This window comes from Eublepharis macularius, chromosome 4 (assembly GCF_028583425.1).
Source record: "Eublepharis macularius isolate TG4126 chromosome 4, MPM_Emac_v1.0, whole genome shotgun sequence".
Taxonomy (NCBI): Eukaryota; Metazoa; Chordata; class Lepidosauria; order Squamata; family Eublepharidae; genus Eublepharis; species Eublepharis macularius.
The window spans coordinates 165,604,243-165,623,809 of record NC_072793.1 but is presented as its reverse complement, the minus strand read 5'-3'; the positions used below and the strand labels follow the sequence as shown (position 1 = coordinate 165,623,809).

The 19,567-nt window shown below is 45.7% G+C and overlaps 1 protein-coding gene across 1 annotated transcript; it reads right to left on the bottom strand.

The window, feature by feature from the left end:
• Nucleotides 1-2,697: 2,697 nt before the first annotated feature.
• LOC129329421 (vesicle-trafficking protein SEC22b-like) lies at nt 2,698-12,851 on the bottom strand. Its single transcript, XM_054978994.1, has 5 exons — nt 12,646-12,851; nt 9,784-9,893; nt 7,645-7,805; nt 4,120-4,266; nt 2,698-3,742 (listed from the first exon to the last, which is right to left on the bottom strand). The coding sequence occupies exons 1-5, from the start codon at nt 12,718-12,720 to the stop codon at nt 3,585-3,587; spliced, it is 651 nt and encodes a 216-aa protein (XP_054834969.1). The 5' UTR covers nt 12,721-12,851; the 3' UTR covers nt 2,698-3,584.
• Between the last annotated feature and the right edge of the window lie 6,716 nt (nt 12,852-19,567).

Sequence of the window (19,567 nt, the reverse complement as noted above, 5' to 3'; positions counted from 1 at the left end):
AGTATCAATCATCTGTTGATTTCAATAATTGTCTCTTGTCACAATGTCCCTTTCAGGCAAGTATCAATCATCTGTTGATTTCAATAATTGTCTCTTTGATATGTTTTTCTGTTTTTAGGCAGGATTTCCACTGATATCCAACGATGGGTGAGTATGCTCCAGGAGGAAAAATTCCCAAATCAGTTGGCAATATGCTCCAGGAGGAAAATTTCCAAAGAGAAAATGGCATAGAGAATCACTATTGCCTCACATAAAAAGACCAGGAAGAATGGAGCAGTAGAATTCTTGGCTTGAAAAAACAACTGCGAAACGGGCGGTCTAAAGAGCTGGCGCGCCCGTTGCCAACTGCCCAGGAGATTTGGAAATTTTCCTTCTGCTCAATTGTTGTAGAAGGGTATTACAATATTACATATGTTTTGACCAAAATATTGCTACACTTGGTTTGACCTATCAATTGTATTTATTTATACTGAGACAATTTCTGTTTTTTAGTGCCATTTCTGGGAGTGCACATTCCCACGGTCACACAAATGCACCAAAAAACCAGAAGCCAAACAGCCTGCTACTGTTTTGAAAACGGAGGTGTCTGGAGTCAAGAGGAAAACCTGCCAGTGTTCAGTGAGTCGGCTGTCCCTTTAAAGACATGTGGAAAGGGCCAAAAAGAGCTCTGCTGGATCAGACCAAATGCCGGATTTTGTTTTCCACAGTGGCCAACCTGAAGCCCACCAGCAGGGCCTTCCCTTATCGTTCACCCTCCTAGAAACTAGTATGCAAAATTATACTGCTTCTGAACCTGGAGGCTCCATTTAGCCCTCACTGCTAACAGCCACTGTGACAGCTGTCGTCCAAGAACATGCCTAATCCACAGACCTTCTGGTGTCAAACTTCTCAAGAAAATTACACAATGGATAAATAAAGTGCCCTGAATTGGATGCCCAGCGGCTAGCCAAACCTCCTCAGATCTCAGAAGCTAAGCGGGGTCACCCCTGGTTAGTACATGGATGAGAGACCTTCAAAGAAGACCGAGGTCACTATGCAGAGACAGGCAAGGGTAAACCACCTTTGAATAATAACAACAACAACATTCGATTTATATACCACCCTTCAGGATGACTTAACACCCACTCAGAGCGGTTTACAATGTATGCCATTATTATCCCCACAACAAAACACCCTGTGAGGTGGGTGGGGCTGAGACAGCTCCTAGAAGCTGTGACTGACCCAAGGTCACCCAGTCGGCTTCAAGTGGAGGAGTGGGGAATCAAACCTGGCTCTCTAGATTAGAGTCCTGCGCTCTTAATCACTAGACCAAACTGGCTAGCGGTTTTGTCTCTTGCCTTGCAAACCATAGGGGGGCTGTGACTTGACAGCACTTACTACCACATAAATAAGTATTTTCTTTGGAAGCGGAACAGACAAGGCACCTTCATTCAGTACCCCTGACTTGGAGTGTTTGGGGAAAGGCTCTCTCTGCTTTCTCACATCACGCAAAGATTGTATGTATCTTTATCATTCCCCTCTGCTCTGGCCACCTTGGTAATTTCCCCCTTATACTAAAGTATCCCATTAGTCTAGAACCTTTCCTTACAAATATGGTGACCAATCCCTTGGTTTTTTTTGGTTTCCCTTTTTTTTTTTTTTGCATCTTTTACTCAGGCTGCACTCACAACTTTTAAATTAAAAAAATGTAAATCTTTATTATAAAGACTGGGCAACCAAAACTGGACACTGTGTTCCAGCACATCGAGCAAATGGTGGTTATTTAATGATGAAGGAAAAGCACTCTGCTGAAGTTGCCACTGTTTTCCCATTTGCTGAGCTTGTGCCTTAAACATGGGGGAGGTCCGTAAGTAGGAGCAACTTTTCCTGCCAAAATGGTAGGGAAAGTTGCACCGGATAAACAATATTTTAGACAGTCTGCTGTTAAAGGCACCACAGCAAGTTTAGAAAAAGACTAGCAACTACGAGCCCCTACATTCCCCTATACTCTGTTCATTCTTTGGATTTTTTGGGATTAAAGCAGGGCTTGGAACGGAGTTCTGGAACCTCTTGAAAATGGTCACATGGGTGGTGGCCCCGCCCCGATCTCCAAACAGAGGGGAGTCTAGATTGCCCTCTGCGCCGCTCAGCGACGCAGAGGGCAATCTCAACTCCCCTCTGGCTGGAGATCAGGGGGCGGGGCCACCAGCCATGTGACCATTTTCTCCGAGGGCAACCCACTGAGCTCCACCACCTCTTTCCCCAGAAAAAAAGCCCTGGATTAAAGCAAAGTTATTAATCCCTGAGCACTTCATATTTGAAAATATAATGCAGAAATAATCACTGTTTTATCCCCCTGCCGCCAACACTTGCCCAAACAAAAACTTTTTTTAAAAAATGAGATTATCCCTGCCCAGTCATCCACCTAGAGTCAACTTCATGAAACATATAATATATTGAAAATGTACCAATCTGTACAGTAAACATCAACCCACTGTTTTAGCGTGTTGGTGAGACCAGGGCCGATTCCAGACGGCCCCCTGCCTTGCGAAACGTCGCGCGTCGTTGCGCGTCGTTGCGCAGAAAACGCGAAATATCGTGTTTTCTCGCGCGAGTTTTGTGCGACGTCGCGCAAAACTCGCGCGAGAAAACGCGTTATTTCGCGTTTTCTGCGCGACGACGCGCGACGTTTCGCGAGGCAGGGGGCCGTCTGGAATCGGCCCAGGCTTCTCTTCAGCCCGTACCCATGGCCTTTGGTTAGGCAGGGATGAAAGGCATGTAAAACACCTCCACGGCAGGCAGACATTCAACAGGTGCAACTGTGTGTTGGGGAGAAACTGTAACTGTAGCTCCACAGCCGAACATAGGTACCTAGTGATCTATTGCGACATGGTAACTCCATGTTTCTTGCAGTTCCAAGCAGGCAACAAATATAGATTTATCAAAAGACCCTGATGGGCCCACCTTACATAGCTTGATCAACGTGAAGCCCTGTTATAACTGCAGAGTCTCCAAGTGGAAACTTGGGCCTTCAAGTATTCTTTTTGACAGGCTCAGTGCCTGTGATGGCTCTGAGGAAGACAGAAATTCAACAGATGTCGCTTGTTCAGACTTGGAGCTACAACAATAGGAGTGTTACCAGTTGAATTTTTGCTATCATTCTAGAAAACAAAAGCACATGTCCCTATAACCTGAAGATTGATTTTGCTATTTATCAGGGAACACACCTCCCTTCTCCCCTATTCTACACTTTCCACTCTCCATTTTACTGCTGGCAAAGGAAAGCATAAGACACTTTTTTTTACACGTTAAAAGCAAAATCACATTCTTAACATTGATAAATAGCTACAGTACTGAATTTTCTAATTGTCATTCCAGTTCTGGTCACCAACTAATGAAAGGTGCCATATCCATTTTTTAACAATAATAAATCTCTTCATGACAAGAGGAAAGGCCCAAGATCCTGTTTCTGCCACAGCAGGTTCTGGTTCAGTCTTGAATAAGACAGGACGGAGAAAGGCAACCCCAACTTTTCTTCACGCACCCTCTAGAAGGCAGGCCTGAAGAGATGACAGAGAAGAAGGGAGAGGAGAAGACGGGAGCAGTCACACCAGCCACCAGAAGCGTATGTAGAGCATTATCACCACAAACACCAGGCTGGTGGCGGCAGCTTTGGCGTATGCGGATCGGCTGTTGAGGAGCTTGGCATCATGGCGGTATTTCTTGGAGAGAGTTGACAGGTTGCTGGCCTTGGAATCCAGAGCTGGAAAAAAAGAGAGACCGGTGGGCCTAACTCTCCTCTAAAAGAGATTTGCGTGTCCCAACCCCACCACATTCCATAGAATCCAAGTGCCCCTTACTCTGGGAATTCATTATTTTAAACCACTAGATCTAGGTATCAAGCACTGTGACACTCAAATTATGGTTGTCAAGTCTTGGAGGGAAGGAAGTAGCTTGAAATTTCAGGATTTCAGTCTTGTTTCGGTCTCCAGGGAAAGAAAGAAGATGCTGGGGTGAGGGGGGGCGAAGGAAGCCCCTGGGCCCAGGCTTTTCTCCTCTTTTTAAAGCTTAAGCCTCACCCATTTCTAGCCCTCTGCCTATTCACATTTCTGTCTGTGCGTGCAAGAACACCCTCAGTACCTGACAAGGCCTCCCCGCGCTGGAGGACTTCTTCAATGTTGGTGACCATGATCTTCTGAACGTCTTGCAGCTCCGTGTTGATGCTGCTCAGGTGGCGTTTTGACCAGCTGTCCAGGTACGACTTCTTCAGCTTCTGGATATAAGTGTCTAAGAAGAAGGGTTCAGTTGTTATCTTCTGTTATAATCTGTAGTCTAAACAAGTCAAAACACTAGACTATACTTACTATACTATCATCTTTCCTGACACATGTTAAACATCCCTACTCACATTACTTGTGTACACCAAAGATTCTCTTTAAAGAAGTACACCTTAAATGCAAAGCACGTGTTTGACAAAATGTACCCGCATGACGTATGTTTTCAGAAAGCCACAAGTGGCTACAGCTCTCTGCTGAGTAATTGATCAACTGCAAAACCTGGTTTATTGTTGAGTAATGTGTGAAACAGGCTTAACTTCACAACTAAAGTTTGGGGGTGTATTATTCTGCAATGCTGTAATCAAACTGTGTTTCTAATAACAACAACATTTGATTTATATGCTGCCCTTCAGGACAACTTAACACCCACTCAGAGCAATTTATGAAGTGTGTTATTATTATTCACACGACAATCACCCTGTGAGGTGGGTAGGGCTGAGAGAGCTGTGACTGACCCAAGGTCACCCAACTGGCTTCAAGTGGAGGAGTGAGGAATCAAACCCGGTTCTCCAGATTAGAGAGTCCTACTGCTCTTAACCAGTACGCAAAACGGGCTCCCAGTATAAAACTTACTCCGAGTCATTTTTTTTATTTCACATAAGCAAGTTTCTAGTCCCCAAGGCTATGACATCTGCAAAAAATGCAATAATTTACATGTCATAAAGTTCTGTTCTTCTTGAGCCAGTTTGGTGTAGTGGTTAAGAGCAACAGGACTGTAATCTGGAGAACCAGGTTTGATTCCCCACTCCTCTGCTTGAAGCCAGCTGTGTGACCTTGGGTCAGACACAGCTCTCTCAGAATTCTCTCAGCCCAACCCACCTCAAAGGGTGATTGTTGTGGGGATAATAATAACATACTTTGTAAACTGCTCTGAGTGGGTTTTAAGTTGTCCTAAAGGGCGGTATATAAATTGAATGTTATTATTATTGACACATAATGTGGGTTCACTGTGGTGCAGGATTTGCTAATTATTACTATTTAGTTCAGTATTGTTCACACTGTCATTTCAGTCAGGTTAGGCTACCACTGTTCACCTTTGCATTGCTCCCTGGCTGAGAAAAACATGGCAGCTTTCCCATAATCCCTTGCATTAGTAAAACAAAGGCCAAAATCAAGCACAGACTTAAGCCTAACAGCCTTCAGAGGAATTCATTTACCATTGGATTGCGCTTGTTATATGAAAGGAGCTCCCTTGTGGCAAGGTGATCTGTCAACTATTAATGGGAAACAGATGGGAATGGGAAATGGTAGCCAAGCTAGTCAATGACTGGAAAGGCTGAGAAAGATGGGAGGACCAGATCACGGCAGTTGCCAGGTCATCCTTTTATCATCTTCGGCAGGCCAGGCAGCTTGCCCCTTATTTATCTCCCTGCGACTTGACTACAGCGGTCCAAGCAATGGTCACCTCTAGGCTGGATTACTGTAACGCGCTCTACGCTGGGCTTCCCATGGGCCTGATTAGGCGGTTACAGCTGGTACAGAATGCAGTGGCGCGGGTCATTACTAGAGCACCAGTGTGGGGGCACATTACGCCGGTGCTACGCCAGCTGCATTGGCTGCCAGTGGAGTACCGAATCAGGTTCAAAGTTTTGGTATTAACCTATAAAGCCCTATGCGGACTGGGACCGACGTATCTGCTCACCATATGAGCCCCAGAGGACTCTTCGATCTAGTGGAAAATATCTTCTAAATGTCCCTGGCCCTAGGGAGGCCCGCCTGGCGTCGACCAGGGCCACAGCCTTTTCGGTCCTGGCCCCGGCCTGGTGGAATGCTCTGCCTTGTGAGACTAGGGCCCAGCAAGATTTGCTTGCATTTCGCCAGGCCTGCAAGACGGAGCTATTCCGCCAGACATATGGCTGACGCTGGGCGGTGCCCCCCACCCCCGTGGAGGGGGGTTTAAACTATTCCCCCATGTGAACACAGATGCTGCTGCCACACTTATTATTATGGTCTGGATTTGCTCTGGTAACACCGCTGTGTGATACACTAAACTTTTGCTATGTGCTGCTTTTAAAAAAAAAATTAAATTATTTATATGTAATAGATGTAGATGAGATTATTGTGTTTTTTAAGGTGTTTTTAATGATGTGTATATTTGTATTCTGTTATCCGCCCTGAGCCTGCGAAAGCAGGGAGGGCGGAATATAAATACAATAAATTAAATTAATTCTGTGTGGTAACCACAGCAGGTTCCAAGACACTGGGCAGATTGACATAGCAAAGCAGGGGGTGCGAACACTGTTGAGTCTGTGGGCACTTCTGAAGTTTTGAGAAAAGGTAGTAGGCCTCATCCAACATGGATGACATGACAGCAGGGCCAGTCATAGCAAGGTTCTAAGCCAAGCATCATCCTAAGATGGAGGCGGCAAATGTTTGCTCTCTGAAATCACAAAGATTCTTCTGAAGCACCTCCTGCACAGGGGAGGAAAGCTGAGATTAGCACTTTGCTTCGGAGAAGAGATTGTGTTTGATGTCAATTTGCAACAAAAGAGGAAGGTTTTCTCGCAGAGGTGTCCAAGCCCAGGGACATAAGGATGTCTGTATCTATGATCAAGCTGAGGGCACCTTCTGGGTATGAGCTCAGTGCTGCTAGTCAATACGGTTGGGCAGGAGATGCCTGAGCTCTCTTGGGCGGGGGCCTCTGTTCTATTCAAGGCGCTTTGGATTTTATCCCTAAGCAGCCAGCAAGCAGGCACCAGGGAAACATTGGTGGGGGCTATGGGGCCTTGGCAGCACACTGGGGGTCACTGTGCCCAAACCACCCACTCTAGATATGGGTTAGCAGGAGCATAACAAACAATGAATTCCGCTTCTGGTTTTCCAGGCTCTGCTAACCAGAAAGCAACTGGGAATCCATATCAGAACCCACAAGTAGGTTATGAAGGAAATAGTTCCCCCTACTGTTTGTCCCAGCCAGTGACATTCAGCCTCTGAACACAGTTTCCATGAAGCTATCCCAGCTAAGAGACACGAGTGGATGTGTCCTTCGCAAACTGGTCTAATTCCCTGCCTAGCCCAGTGGCCTTCATCCCGCCATAGTGAATTCCATTACTGAATTACATGTAGCATGAAGAAAAACTTTTCTTTAGTCGGTCCAGAATCTACTAGCAATTAGTTTTCTTCAGCTGACTTTGTACATTGGCGTTACCAGACAGGGTGAAAAAATAATAATCATTGCGCACAAAGAAAGGATTAGGAGAAAAAAATCTTTACAATACAGGAATTGGTGTTGCTCAAAAGAAGACAAGATCTCAAGAGGCTGTGGGGAGGCCTGAGTCGGAGAGATCTATGACCTTCCTCCGTCCAAATTCATATTTGGACCACATACCAAATTCAATGAAGGCATAAGGCCTCGACACAAAAGGCACCTTCTTCCCATACAGCTCCCAAAATTCAGCTTGCAGCTCCTCCAGGTAGGAGAACGCCAGCTTCTTGGACTGTGCTGCTTCACACAGAGTCAGGTAGCAAATACCTTGGCTGATCAAGTAACTGCAGAGGGGATAACAACAGAGAGTGAGTGAAGTGAGAAGTGTCTAGAAACAAAGATAAGGGAACATCCCCCCGAAGGTCCACTCCCCTGAGTCAATGTTTGACAGTGCTGACAGCTCTGCCCACCATGTTTTATGCTGCAGGATTTGAGTCCAGTGGCACCTTTGAGACCAACGAGATTTTCAGGGTATAAGGTTTCAGAGGCTCCCTTCTTCAGATACAAGGAGGAGTGGAGATCCTTGAGCTTTTATATCGAAGTCAGGAGGTGGAAGGGGAGAAGCAAAGAAAGATGTCAAGATAAAAAGGTACAGTGTTACAATGCAGTTTGATTAGAGCAGAAATTAGCATCTGCAGTGAGATAAGAATCCTATATCTCTATTCAGCCCTGGGGGGGTTCTATAGTTTTGAACTTGTGAATGAACTCCAGTTCAGCAATCTCACGTTATAATCTGACCTTGAAGCTTCTTTGTTTGGGGTTCACAACTTTTACGTCAGCAATGGAATTTGCTAGATGATTAGCAAATTCCACTGATTTTTTAGTGTTGTGATTTTTAAGGCCAAATGTATGCCCATTTATTCTTTTGTGTAGGGCTGACTTGTTTGTCTGATGCAGAGAGTACAAAGGCATTGCTGACACTTGACAGCATAAATAACACTGGAAGATGAACAAGTGAATGAACCTGCGATGGTGTAACTAGTGTCGTTAGGTCCAGGGACTGTGTTGCTGGAGCGAATATAGGGACAGAGCTGGCATCTTGGTTTGTCTCAGAGTCCATGTCTGTGTTAGGAAGTGCATTATTGTGAGTGAAGGTTAGGTGGCTGTCTTAGGGCAAGAAACGCCTGTAAGTAAGGAGTATCACTGTCTAGAATAGGTTGCAGGATTTGTGATGGGTTGAAGTGGTTTGAACTGACACCTGTATGTGACCACCAGCTGTTGTTCTCTCTGGGCCTATCTTGCAGCAGGTAATCCCTTGACATCATTCTGGGATCATCTTGTTGGTCTCTAAGGTGCCGCTGGACTCAAATCTTGTCATTCTACAGCAGGCCAACACTGCTACCCACCTAAAACGATCTTCAGGGAAAATAAAGGACATCTAGTAGATGCTCCCCTGCAGGCATCACAAGGTGGTGGATGGAGCTGAGCACAACAATCAGACTGACAGAGAGAAGCTCTGCCTCCCACCTACCCCCTCCCCTGCCAAGCCTTTTAAAGGGCTTTTTCCATTTCCTTGCCAAAGCACGCTGTAATGTTAATTTGAACTACGGGATGAAAACAGGCAGTTCAATACAGCCTTTCTATCAATGTACAGCATTTGGGAATCATTTTGAACCCAATATTGTATATACTGAGGTTTTGAGTATATGCTTTAAAAAAAATCAACAGTTTAGTCAATAAATGCCAAAAGATCAATTGGCAGCCTTAACTGCAGGCTCTTTGGAGATGGGGAATGAAAGAGAAATCGGGCCTCCTGGATTCAGTATGGGAGAAAAAAATGGGGGGAAGGATTGGGTGAATAGATCGAGAAGGCCCTTATCCCCTCCAAGGCCAGTCCAGGATTGGCATCTAATAGAGCATTTCCACGGAGGGTACATTTTCTGCCTGCAGCAAGAAGTTTTCTCATCTTCCCCAACTGGGCTGCAGTGGGAGGAAGTAAGAAAGTTGTACTTAGCAAGCAGAAATTATACCATCTACGGGAACTCTCCACTAAATCCAAACCAAGCTCTCTTCTCCCTAACTTTTCAGATTTTTTTTTCTAAAACTGAATATAGCTGGTGACTTCTGTAATCAAAAAGTCAGTCTGTTCCCACCACCCAGTGTTCTGGCTGATACTTTCAGCCATATTAAGATGATTTACAAGCTTTTAAATTTGAAAATATTATACTATTTAGATTTAGGGTTCTATCATATTAGCCTTCGCCCCAACTTTTCAGCCATGGCAGCTGGAATGCAATCTGAATCTTTCCCCTAGACACTTACTGGAAAGTCATCGGTCCGGCTTCCAGGGAGCAGCGTGTTGGAGAATGTTCCCCGAGCTTCCGGAAAAGTTGTTTTGCTTGGTTGTGATATTCTTGGAAGTTCCGATTTGACTGTGCAGGAGAGAGCAGATTTAAATTGCTTCGCTATGTAAGAAAGTGGGTCTATATACAAACTCTTTAGTACTATATATAATTTTATCTGTTTTGTAACGTCCAGGGGACTACAGGCATCAACTGCGGAAAGATCTGACTTCGTTCCCGATACAGGTGCCCAGGCTTAGATGTGCAGCAAAGAGCCTAACCACTCGTCACCGTTTCCCCAGGTCCTTCCAGGGTCTGTGCGCTCAGATGTGCGTTGCCTGTTTGTTTGTGCTCAGAACTCAATTCCCTGCTGAGTGTGGGCCCGATCTGGATCAGGACCATAACACATGAGGAAAGGCTTCAGCCCTCCACCACACCACTTTCTCATACGAAATGGCTGCAGCAGGCAGCTCTTGCCGAGTGGTACCACGTGTCCTCTGATGGGGTCTACATAGGTTTCCCAACTGGACAAATAGCATCCCCCCAGGGTTGTTTAGGTTGGGAAAACAGCAGGAGAAGTGGGAAGCTAGAGCCTCATCTTGCAGGATGCAGTCCTGATCTCACACATGTCCGGGAACTGTGTTCCCAGCACAGGTTGGTTCCGGGGGGATTACACTGAATCCTGCATGGCTCCTACAGAAACAAGTTCTTGCAGCTGCAAGAAAGGCCGCCTTCCGACTCGCCCTAGCCTGAAAGAGGGCTCTCGACCTTGACATGGACCGTCTGGCCACCTGGATCCCCACTACGGAAACACTGAGCCTAGACTACTGCATTGCACTCTACATAGGTCCCCCCTCAAAATGAACTCAGAGCCTCCAGTTGGTGCAGAATGCCACAGACCAAAAGCTAAGTGTAGCATGTGTATTACTCCCATCCTGTAGTTACTTCATTGGCTGCCCATCAGTGACTGGGCTCAATTCAAGGATTTCACTATCACATGCAAAGCTCTTTATGGCCTCGTTCCCTCATACCTATGGGACCACCTCTCTCCCTATGCCCCACCATGTCAGCTTTGCCCATATGAACAAGGCAAAATCCACAACTGCCGTACACACGTTCTCTGTTGCAGCTCCCACCTTGTGGAATCCCGGTCCCCTGGCTTTCTACCAGCCATGTAAAATGGAATTATTTAGCAGGGCATTTTTATGTGGATAGGAGGGCTGTACTGAACCGAAATGGTTCAGAGAGGTGTTTTGGATAAGGGGTAGGGACTGCAGACTATACTACTGCGTACTGACTGTTGCTGTAACCTGTTGCATCATTTATGGGATATCCCAGTCGTAGTTCATATCGACTTGCGCTATGTAATCTGCCTTGACTCTCACTGAGAAAGGCAGATTACAAATAACATAAATAATAAATAATTTAATAACGCAGGAATAAACTTCCACATAAGTCACTGTTTCCTGTGAAGACAGGCTGGCCTCAGACAAGCTACTGTGGGCTGCCCAAAGTCACTCAATGAGTTCATGGCTGAGGTAAACCTAAGAAGCACCTTTCTGCGACAGGCCAAGAACCCATCTAGTCCAGGATCCCATTTCCAGCAGTGCCCTTATATTATATATACGTCACGGGAGTTCAGTGATATTCCCTTATTGAACTGTATGGTTATTTTGACATAAGCCCCTTAGGTGCCGAGTATTTGCCTCAACTGAGTTTCCAATTTCCATGCAGGCTGTTTGCAGTTAACTGCTGACGTGCAAGCAGGTTCCGGGGATCCAACCTTGCTTGGTTTCCAGTCAAAGCTCTCCTCCATTTTTGACACTGGATGCTTATTACAGTTCTGCCAGAGGGAAGTCTACAAGCAGGGCAAGAAGGCAATCGCTCTCATTTGCTGTTCACCCCCTCCTCCTGGCAACCGGTCCTGGAAGATAGGCTGCCTTTGAACATGGAGGTTCTATTTAGCTACCTTTGCTGAAAGGCACGATCCTACTCTTGTCTGCATTCTTAGACATTAGGATTGCTGTCTAGGCCAGATAAGAGAGAAAACCAGCCAGACCTGCTCCTGTGCCTTTAATAGAAGATTGCCAAAATAACCTGCAGACAGAAGGACCTAAACAAGATCAGTAGCTAGTGCAGAAACCAGGCTATTCTAGACGACTGGCTTATAGAGTGGCAACTCCCCTTTCCACGTGGCCATCTATAGAGAGGATGAAATGTTTGGACACAAATGATGCTGCCATCCTCCACACACTTAACAACTAGGGCTGTCCACAGGCCTGGCAAGAAATACCCTGTCCTTTTTATAGAGGCTTCATGCATAATGGGCAGGTGAAGCTTTCCATACCATGACAGTAAATAACAGCCTGTTAAGCCTGTTTTAACGGGACAGGACATTTTTGGCAGCCCTGGGACTGACATTTGTCATATTGAATTGAGCAGGACTTGCAGCTGAGTCAACATGTTCATATATTCATTTAAAACGTTCTCCATAAACTGATACCTAACAAAACTTAAAATCACACACACACACACACACTGGGTCCTTAAAGGGTTAGTTCCACAACAGGCACTGCACGTAAGAGAGCCAGTGTGGCAGTAATTATTAAGGGGTTGAATTAGCTCCGGGAGACCAGGGTTCGAATCCACCTTCTCTTATGACTTTGGGTTCCTCACTCCCTCTCCATCTAGCCTACACCACATGGTTGTCACTGCGCTGCTCCGAGCTCCTTGGAGAAACGCGCTAGAAGGATAAATCCCCAAAAGCCGCCCAAGTGGTAGGGAAGCCTAGTGGGAAGGCAGAACCTGCCGGACGCCTGGGTTCTTCCCGCGTCCTCCTTACCTGCTCTGTTTCTTGCATGGACGCTGCTAAGAGAAGTCCGTCTTGGACGCGACTTATCATAGTCAGCAGAACCATCGTGGCCGGAGCAAAAGAGGGAGAGCTGGCACTCGGGGGGCGGATCTGCCACCTCAGCCCCCCCCCCACTCCCCGGCTCCGGGCTCCCAGCTGACGTGGCCGAGGGGCTGGGGGAGGGAAGTCCCGGAGAAGGGGCGGGACGACAAGAAGCAACTTTTGCACAAGAAAAATAAGCGCAAGCACACCCGTTTCCTCCCTGCTTCTTCCCGCCCCTTTTCCTCTCGGAGCTCCGCCCCCTCCTCGCCTGGCTCTGCAAAAACCTTCCCCCCCCCCTCGCCCCCAACCTTTGGAGATGCATTGAGGTCGTAATATTTTTAAAAAATGTAGGGTGGGCTCTCACTGCATTAGTGCATGGTCCCCTTGTCAGGCTGTGTTGTATAGTGGTTTGAGTGCCGGGTTACAGATCCAGAGGAGTTAGCCGTGTTAGTCTGTAGTAGCAAAATCGAAAAGAGTCCAGTAGCACCTCTTAAGACTTACCAACTTTACTGTAACATAAGCTTTCGAGAAACACAGTTCTCAGATGCTTAAGAGTCAGGAAGACCCGGGTTCTGCCTTGAAGCTCCCTAGCTGTCGCTGAGCCAGGGTTGTTGTAAGCATAAACTGTACCATGTTTTATTCATTTTAATTTTATTTACTTCTTTTATATCCTGCCTTTCTCCCCTGTGGGGACTCAATTTTTGTAATTTAATAGGTTTCTTTATTAGATTTCTTGCCCTCCCTCCTCATGAGCAGGCTCAGGGCGGGTTACATCATATAGTGGTACAATAAATTAAAACAACAATACACAATGAAAGAGATAATACACCATTTCATAATTCCAATATAAAAGTTAAAACCACCTTTCTCACTGAGAGCAGAACCACAAGTGACAAAAGGCACAGGTTGGACACTTGTCAGCTTCCCTCAAGTTTTGATGGGAAATGTAGGCATCCTAGTCTCGCAGCTTTGCTCTCTGACTGCTGTCCAATGGACTTTTCAACTGTCACTTGTCCAACATTCCGCCAAGCTGCCTACATTTCCCATCAAAACTTGAGGGAAGCTGACAAGTGTCCAATCTGTGCCTTTTGTCACTTGCGGTTCTGCTCTGAGACTCAGGGTGGGTTGCACAGTCAATACAATGAAGGGCTGCGACATTCAAATAAGCAATGCAATAAACTCTTATAGATTGCAGACATTTGAAAAGAAGCAGAAATCTGGTACTGAGCTGATGTAATGTAGAAACAAAACATACACAATTTAACATGCTGTATTTATTATTTATTCTATTGTTTTTTTTAGTCTGCCCTCCCCACCAGGCGGGCTCAGGGCAGAGTACAACATTTCAATTATTAAATGATGTGAAAACTACCCAGTAGCATACTCACAGTAATAGACTGTACATAGTAGTATAGTCGACAGTCCTTATTCCCCTTTACCAAGGAATCTCTGTGATCCATTTTCTTACAGCGCAGACTTCTTACCTGTGTAAAAAAAGCCCTCCTGAATAATTTGGTTTTGCACAGTATGCAGAAAACCAGGAGAGCAGGAGCTTTTCTGAGCTCTTCAGACAGGCCATTCCATAAGGTGGGGGCCACTACAGATAATGTGTGTGTGGACAGCTGTTAATTTTGCCCATGAAGGACCAAGGCCATGAAGGGCTTTGTATGTGATAGTCAAAACCTTGAACTGAACCCAGTAACTGATGGGTAGTCAATGGAGTGACTGCAGGACAGGAGTGATGTGCGTGTTCTACCTAACTCCTGATAATAACCGAGCTGCAGGCAGCATTCTGCACCAGCTGGAGTCTTCAGGTTGACTTTGAGGGGAGACCACTGTAGAGTGCACTATAGTAGTCAAGTCTCAGGGCCAAGCTACAAGTGACGAATGACACGTGAACAGCAAGTGGATCGAGTGGAGCGCAAGTGAACAGGGAGAAATACACTTGCCGTTCAAGTGTCATTTGTCACTTGTAGCTTCGCCCTCAGTGTCACCATGCCATGCATCCAGGTGGCAAGGTCCGCCATGTCAGGGTAGGTGGCCATCTTCCAGGCCAGACTGAGTTTGTGGAAGGCATTTTTTGCAGCGACATTAACCTGTTTTTCTAGCAGCAGAACTGGATCCAAAGTAATCCCTAGGCTCTTGAGTCTGCAAGGGTCAGCTTGAGCCCCATCAAACATGAGGAGCACAATGTCCTTCTAAACTTCTTCCCAACCAGCATCACCTATTTTGTCTGGGTTCAGTTTCGGTTTGCTCACTTTCAGCCTACTGACCTGTTTGCTTTCAGCCTTCTGACCTAACAGCTGTCAGGCAACGACTCAAGACCTACTGCATCACCAGCTGATTCAGAAGAGAGATAAAAGTGGGTTACACCATTCTCCTCTCCTCCATTTTATCCTCACAACAACCCTGTGAGGTGGCTTAGGCTGAGAGTATGTGACTGACTCAAAGTCATCCAGCAAGCTTCCATGGTAGAGTAGGGAATCCAATTCAAGCCTGGGTTTCCTGGATCCTAGTTTGACATTCTAACCTTCAGTACGGGATTAAAAAATATGTTTTTGGTACTTCAGTTGAGCATAAACACAGTTTCAGGAGAGCACAGATTTTCCATACTAGAAACCAAGTAAGGCCATTGTTCTTTAGGGTTGCTAATTCCAGCATGAGACGTGCCTGGGGATCTGGGGGTGGGGTAGAGATTGGGGGGGGGCTGAAGGAACTTGAGATAGGAAGCCATAGAATCTGCCCCTCCAAAGCAGCCATTTCCTCCAGGAAAACTCACCTCTGTAGTCTGGAGCTCAGTTTATTCGTTTTTATTTTATTTTACTCTTGCCGGCATATATAACTTGGGAAGATGAGCAAGTGAAGGCGCCTGGGATGGTATAGCTGGTGATGTTAGGTCCAGTGAGTGAATATAGAGAGGTAGGATGTGAAATAGATTAAGCTGAAAAGTTACAATTCGGGGAAAAACTCAAGGCCCCACCTTGAGGTTGATTTAAACTCTCCTGTTTAAATCAGCAGGATTTATCTTATACTTTGGCTGGCTCACATCCAGGGAGAATGCTGTTCCATTCTATAAAGCATGGTAAATGCCAAGCTGGGATCTGGGAGACTCAGGTTCGACTTCCGTCTGCCATGTTAGCTTACCTGGATGACATTGGATCAGTCACACCCTTTCCCCATAAATTACCTCGCAGGGCTGTTGTGAGGATAAAATGAAGGAAGTGGAGAGCAATGTTGTAAACCATTTTGGGTCCCTGTTGTTCAGACAAATGTGGTATAAATATCTAAATAAATAAATACATTAAGCAACTATGGTGAAACCAGGCCTTGGGAGACTCAGCTGCCATCTGGGCCCCGCCCCTCTCCACACACACACACCCCTCAACCATACCATGACAGACAGAAGATCTCCAACCTCCATTGCAGGTAATCCCAGATTTGGGAGACTCGTGGCCAGCTGTCATCCAGTGGGCCTGTTCCAGTTGCAGTCAGGCAAGCAAACACCTGCTAGCGTTTTGATTCCCCTTTACCTCTGGCTCACCTGCCCAAGTCACCAAGCAGCGGCTGGCCCCACCAGGAACACCCGCTGGCTCTCACTCGTCTGCAGTCTCCCTTGCTTGAGAGTGAAAGCGGCTGCTTCTGTTCCATTGCGGTTTGCTGGGATGGACATGGACAGTTCCCCTTGCAGTCTGCCAACTATTATTTGAGTACTTCTAACGCTGTCCCCCTCCCATCATGCAGCTAAGGCCCAAAGCCAACATTTACAGTAATATAATATTTGCAAATTGGATAGTGCTGTCAGAATTTTGTTAGTGGGTCGGAACCAGGCCTTTTTGGCTCATGTTGGAAATAGAGAACCAACTATAGTTAGGGAAAAAGAAATCTTCCAAAAGCTCTCTCTGTCCCTGCAGAATAAAGTTGCATTTCCTGGGAAGATCTCACCCTCTGTGACAAGGAATAGATAAGGCCATAAAAGTTAATTGTTTGGGACCTTTTTGAGTCCTCTGGCCTTTTTCATATAAATCACCAAAAGAGCAAAGGTAATGAGGACTAGGGCAAACAGCAAACAGCTTATCTCTGGGAAGAACAGGATATTCCAAAACTATGAGCGGAACTACAAGTGACAAAAGGCACAGGTTGGACACTTGCCAGCTTCCCTCAAGTTTTGATGGGAAATGTAGGCAGCTTGGCGGAATGTTGGACAAGTGACAGTTGAAAATAGACAGTTGTCCAATAGACAGCAGTCAGAGAGCCAAGCTGCAAGACTAGGATGCCTACATTTCCCATCAAAACTTGAGGGAAGCTGACAAGTGTCCAATCTGTGCCTTTTGTCACTTGCAGTTCTGCTCTACATCTAGTGGTGTGTAAACATTCCTTTGTAATTTACAATGCATATCACAGATGCAGTCTATCTTAAGAGGTAAAAGATGTGTAGACTGGTGTTTACATGAAAGACCCTCAAAGGAACTGTCTTTCAAGAACAAAGACAATGTGATTGATTAAGATGTTAATGAGGCAAGTCTTTGATATTTCCCTATAAAAGAGAGACGAAACAAGAACTTGGTACCCCTCACTTGCCAACCTGCAAAGGCTAGCTTTAGCTTTGTGGCTGTGCAACAGAGGGGTCCCAGAGCTCTGGAATGGGGGGAGGGACGTTTTTTTTCCCTGTAGTTATCTTATAACATTGTTGTGTCTTGCATGTTAACTTGTATTCTGTATCTCTCTCTATAGTGCTCTAGTGGTCAGTGGGCTGGGCCCAGGTCTGGTGCCTTGCCCAACTGTTTTTTTATGCCTTTATAAATAAAAAACTTCCAGTCTCGCATAAGACCTTCTTGCTGCTGGCCCATTATTCTTAGCAGAGACATCAGTTTAGTACTAGGGAAAGATCAAGCGAGGTTGCACTCTTTACATGCCTATGGTAAGAGGCAAACCCAAGCAGCAAACCGACAGCAACTGGTGGACTGGTCCCTGGTTGCAGAGCGACAATTTCCACAACAGATAGTAGAAACGTCAAGTACAGTAAAAGCAACAGGCAGCGTCCCTCAGTCAGCTCTGCACAGGCCACAGTTGCTGAAGGTGCCTTCTCACTGGAACTGGCATGATTGCCCACGCCCCCTTTCCAGGCCTTCTCTGTGGTTGCCCCACAGCTGTGGAACAAGCTTCCCTTGCTGGTGCTGAAGTTCTCCTTGTTGGCCTTCAGAAGGGATGTATGAAACACTGTTTTATGGCAGAAATATGAAGGTGCCTTGTTGTTTTTCCAGACCTTTGTATCACACGCACATTCATGCAACTTGGGCTAACCTAGCCTTTCCCAGTGACTTGCATGCCTTATTTTTCCATTTTCCAGCTCAGGGGCTTCTCCTCAGCTGCACTGGGTTTCAACCCCCCCTTGCTGTGGCCTCCCCCTGCGTGTTCCAGAAGACTGGTGCAGACCAATCAAAGCATGGGGTAGGCCTGTGAGACCCCATCACAGTGCTAGAACTTGTCTAAATAAATATATGTCTGACTTAACCTGGAGAGCGTCCTCCAAAAACAGTCCCCCAATACTTCACTCTATCTTGCCTGTGGCAGTGGGTGACTGAGAGTAATGGACAATCTCAGGGAATTTGGGTCTGCCCTCATAAATTTAAGAGAAACACCATACTTTTCAGGAATATGGTTTGAAAACAGGTGCCCTGCTCATTTCCTGAAATTCAGTTTCAGTCAAATGAGTCAATGCTGTTCCTGCATTGGGCAGGGGGCTGGACAAGATGGTCTGGAAGGCCCCTTCCAATTCTATGATCCTATAAAATCAATCCATCTGTATTGCCGGATCAAACAGATGACAGGCTTTCAACGGAAAAACACTTTCCACTGTAGGTGGATGAGGGCAACTCTGATTTCATAAACTGGGTCTAATCCTCAAGTGACATCACTCCTTCCACAATCTGATCTCAGCCAGATCCCCTCCCTCCAAAGCTGAGGACAATTGTTTGTCCAGATAGAAAGAAAGGCTGTTGGGAGATGGAAACTGAGAACTTGTTTTAGCTTTCCGAATCTCACTGCTGTGAGGTAGTGACTGTATCTCCCCCTGTGCTATCCTTAACTGGGCATTGGTAGCCTCCGAGCTCACATAAGACTTATCAGCCCCCTGATTTTGCAATAACCAGCTCAGAGCGTCTGCTTTGCACATCTTGGTTGAAACAAAACATTGCACAAATCTGAACGTCAGCCAGAGTTTCAACACTGAAACCTGACATTTCAATATGTGAAAAATTTATTGTTTTAAAATCTGAGTCTTTTGAAGAGCGTATGCAGAAATTTTTAAGGCTCGCTGATAAAGTGTAAGGTAACAGGCCAAGTTAAAATTATAATTTTCAATGTCAGTAATTTAGTTCCTGTTTATTTTCCATGCGAGTCATTTTCTCCAGAATTGACAACATTTGTTCTCTCGGTTTTTCTTTAGAATCCAGATGATGTTGTTCACAAACCATTGCATTCCCTTGTTTTCCCCATTATCTTGCTGTTTTTTCCAAGTGCTCAGTTATGCTGACTTTCCTCCTCCTTCGAACAGTCTTTGCATGTTGTACAGTTGTCTTGCCTTTCGTGGGCAGTGAGTACCATGATACAATCTACGCCTTTTCTGTTTTCATATTGCATTACGTACCTGCGACATCGCCATGACTTGTTTCAGAAGAAGCAAAGTTCCTTCTCCTGATGTGACCATGTGTGGTTTTTTAAAAATCTTTTTTTTCCCACAGAGGCCCCACAACAAACCAAAATTAATTTATATTCTGAATACAGCAACGCGTGCTCAAGCACCAAGAACAACTTTTGTATCTGTGATCAACTGCTACTGTTTGGAGATAGTTTTGAACAACATGGCTAGAAA

Coding starts and splice junctions, on each gene's coding strand:
- LOC129329421 (XM_054978994.1), bottom strand. CDS start 12,720: ATGGTTCTGCTGACTATGATAAGTCGCGTCCAAGACGGACTTCTCTTA. Junction 9,894..12,645: donor CCATGCAAGAAACAGAGCAG/GTAAGGAGGACG, acceptor TCTCCTGCACAG/TCAAATCGGAACTTCCAAGA. Junction 3,743..4,119: donor GCGCGGGGAGGCCTTGTCAG/GTACTGAGGGTG, acceptor CTTTTTTTCCAG/CTCTGGATTCCAAGGCCAGC.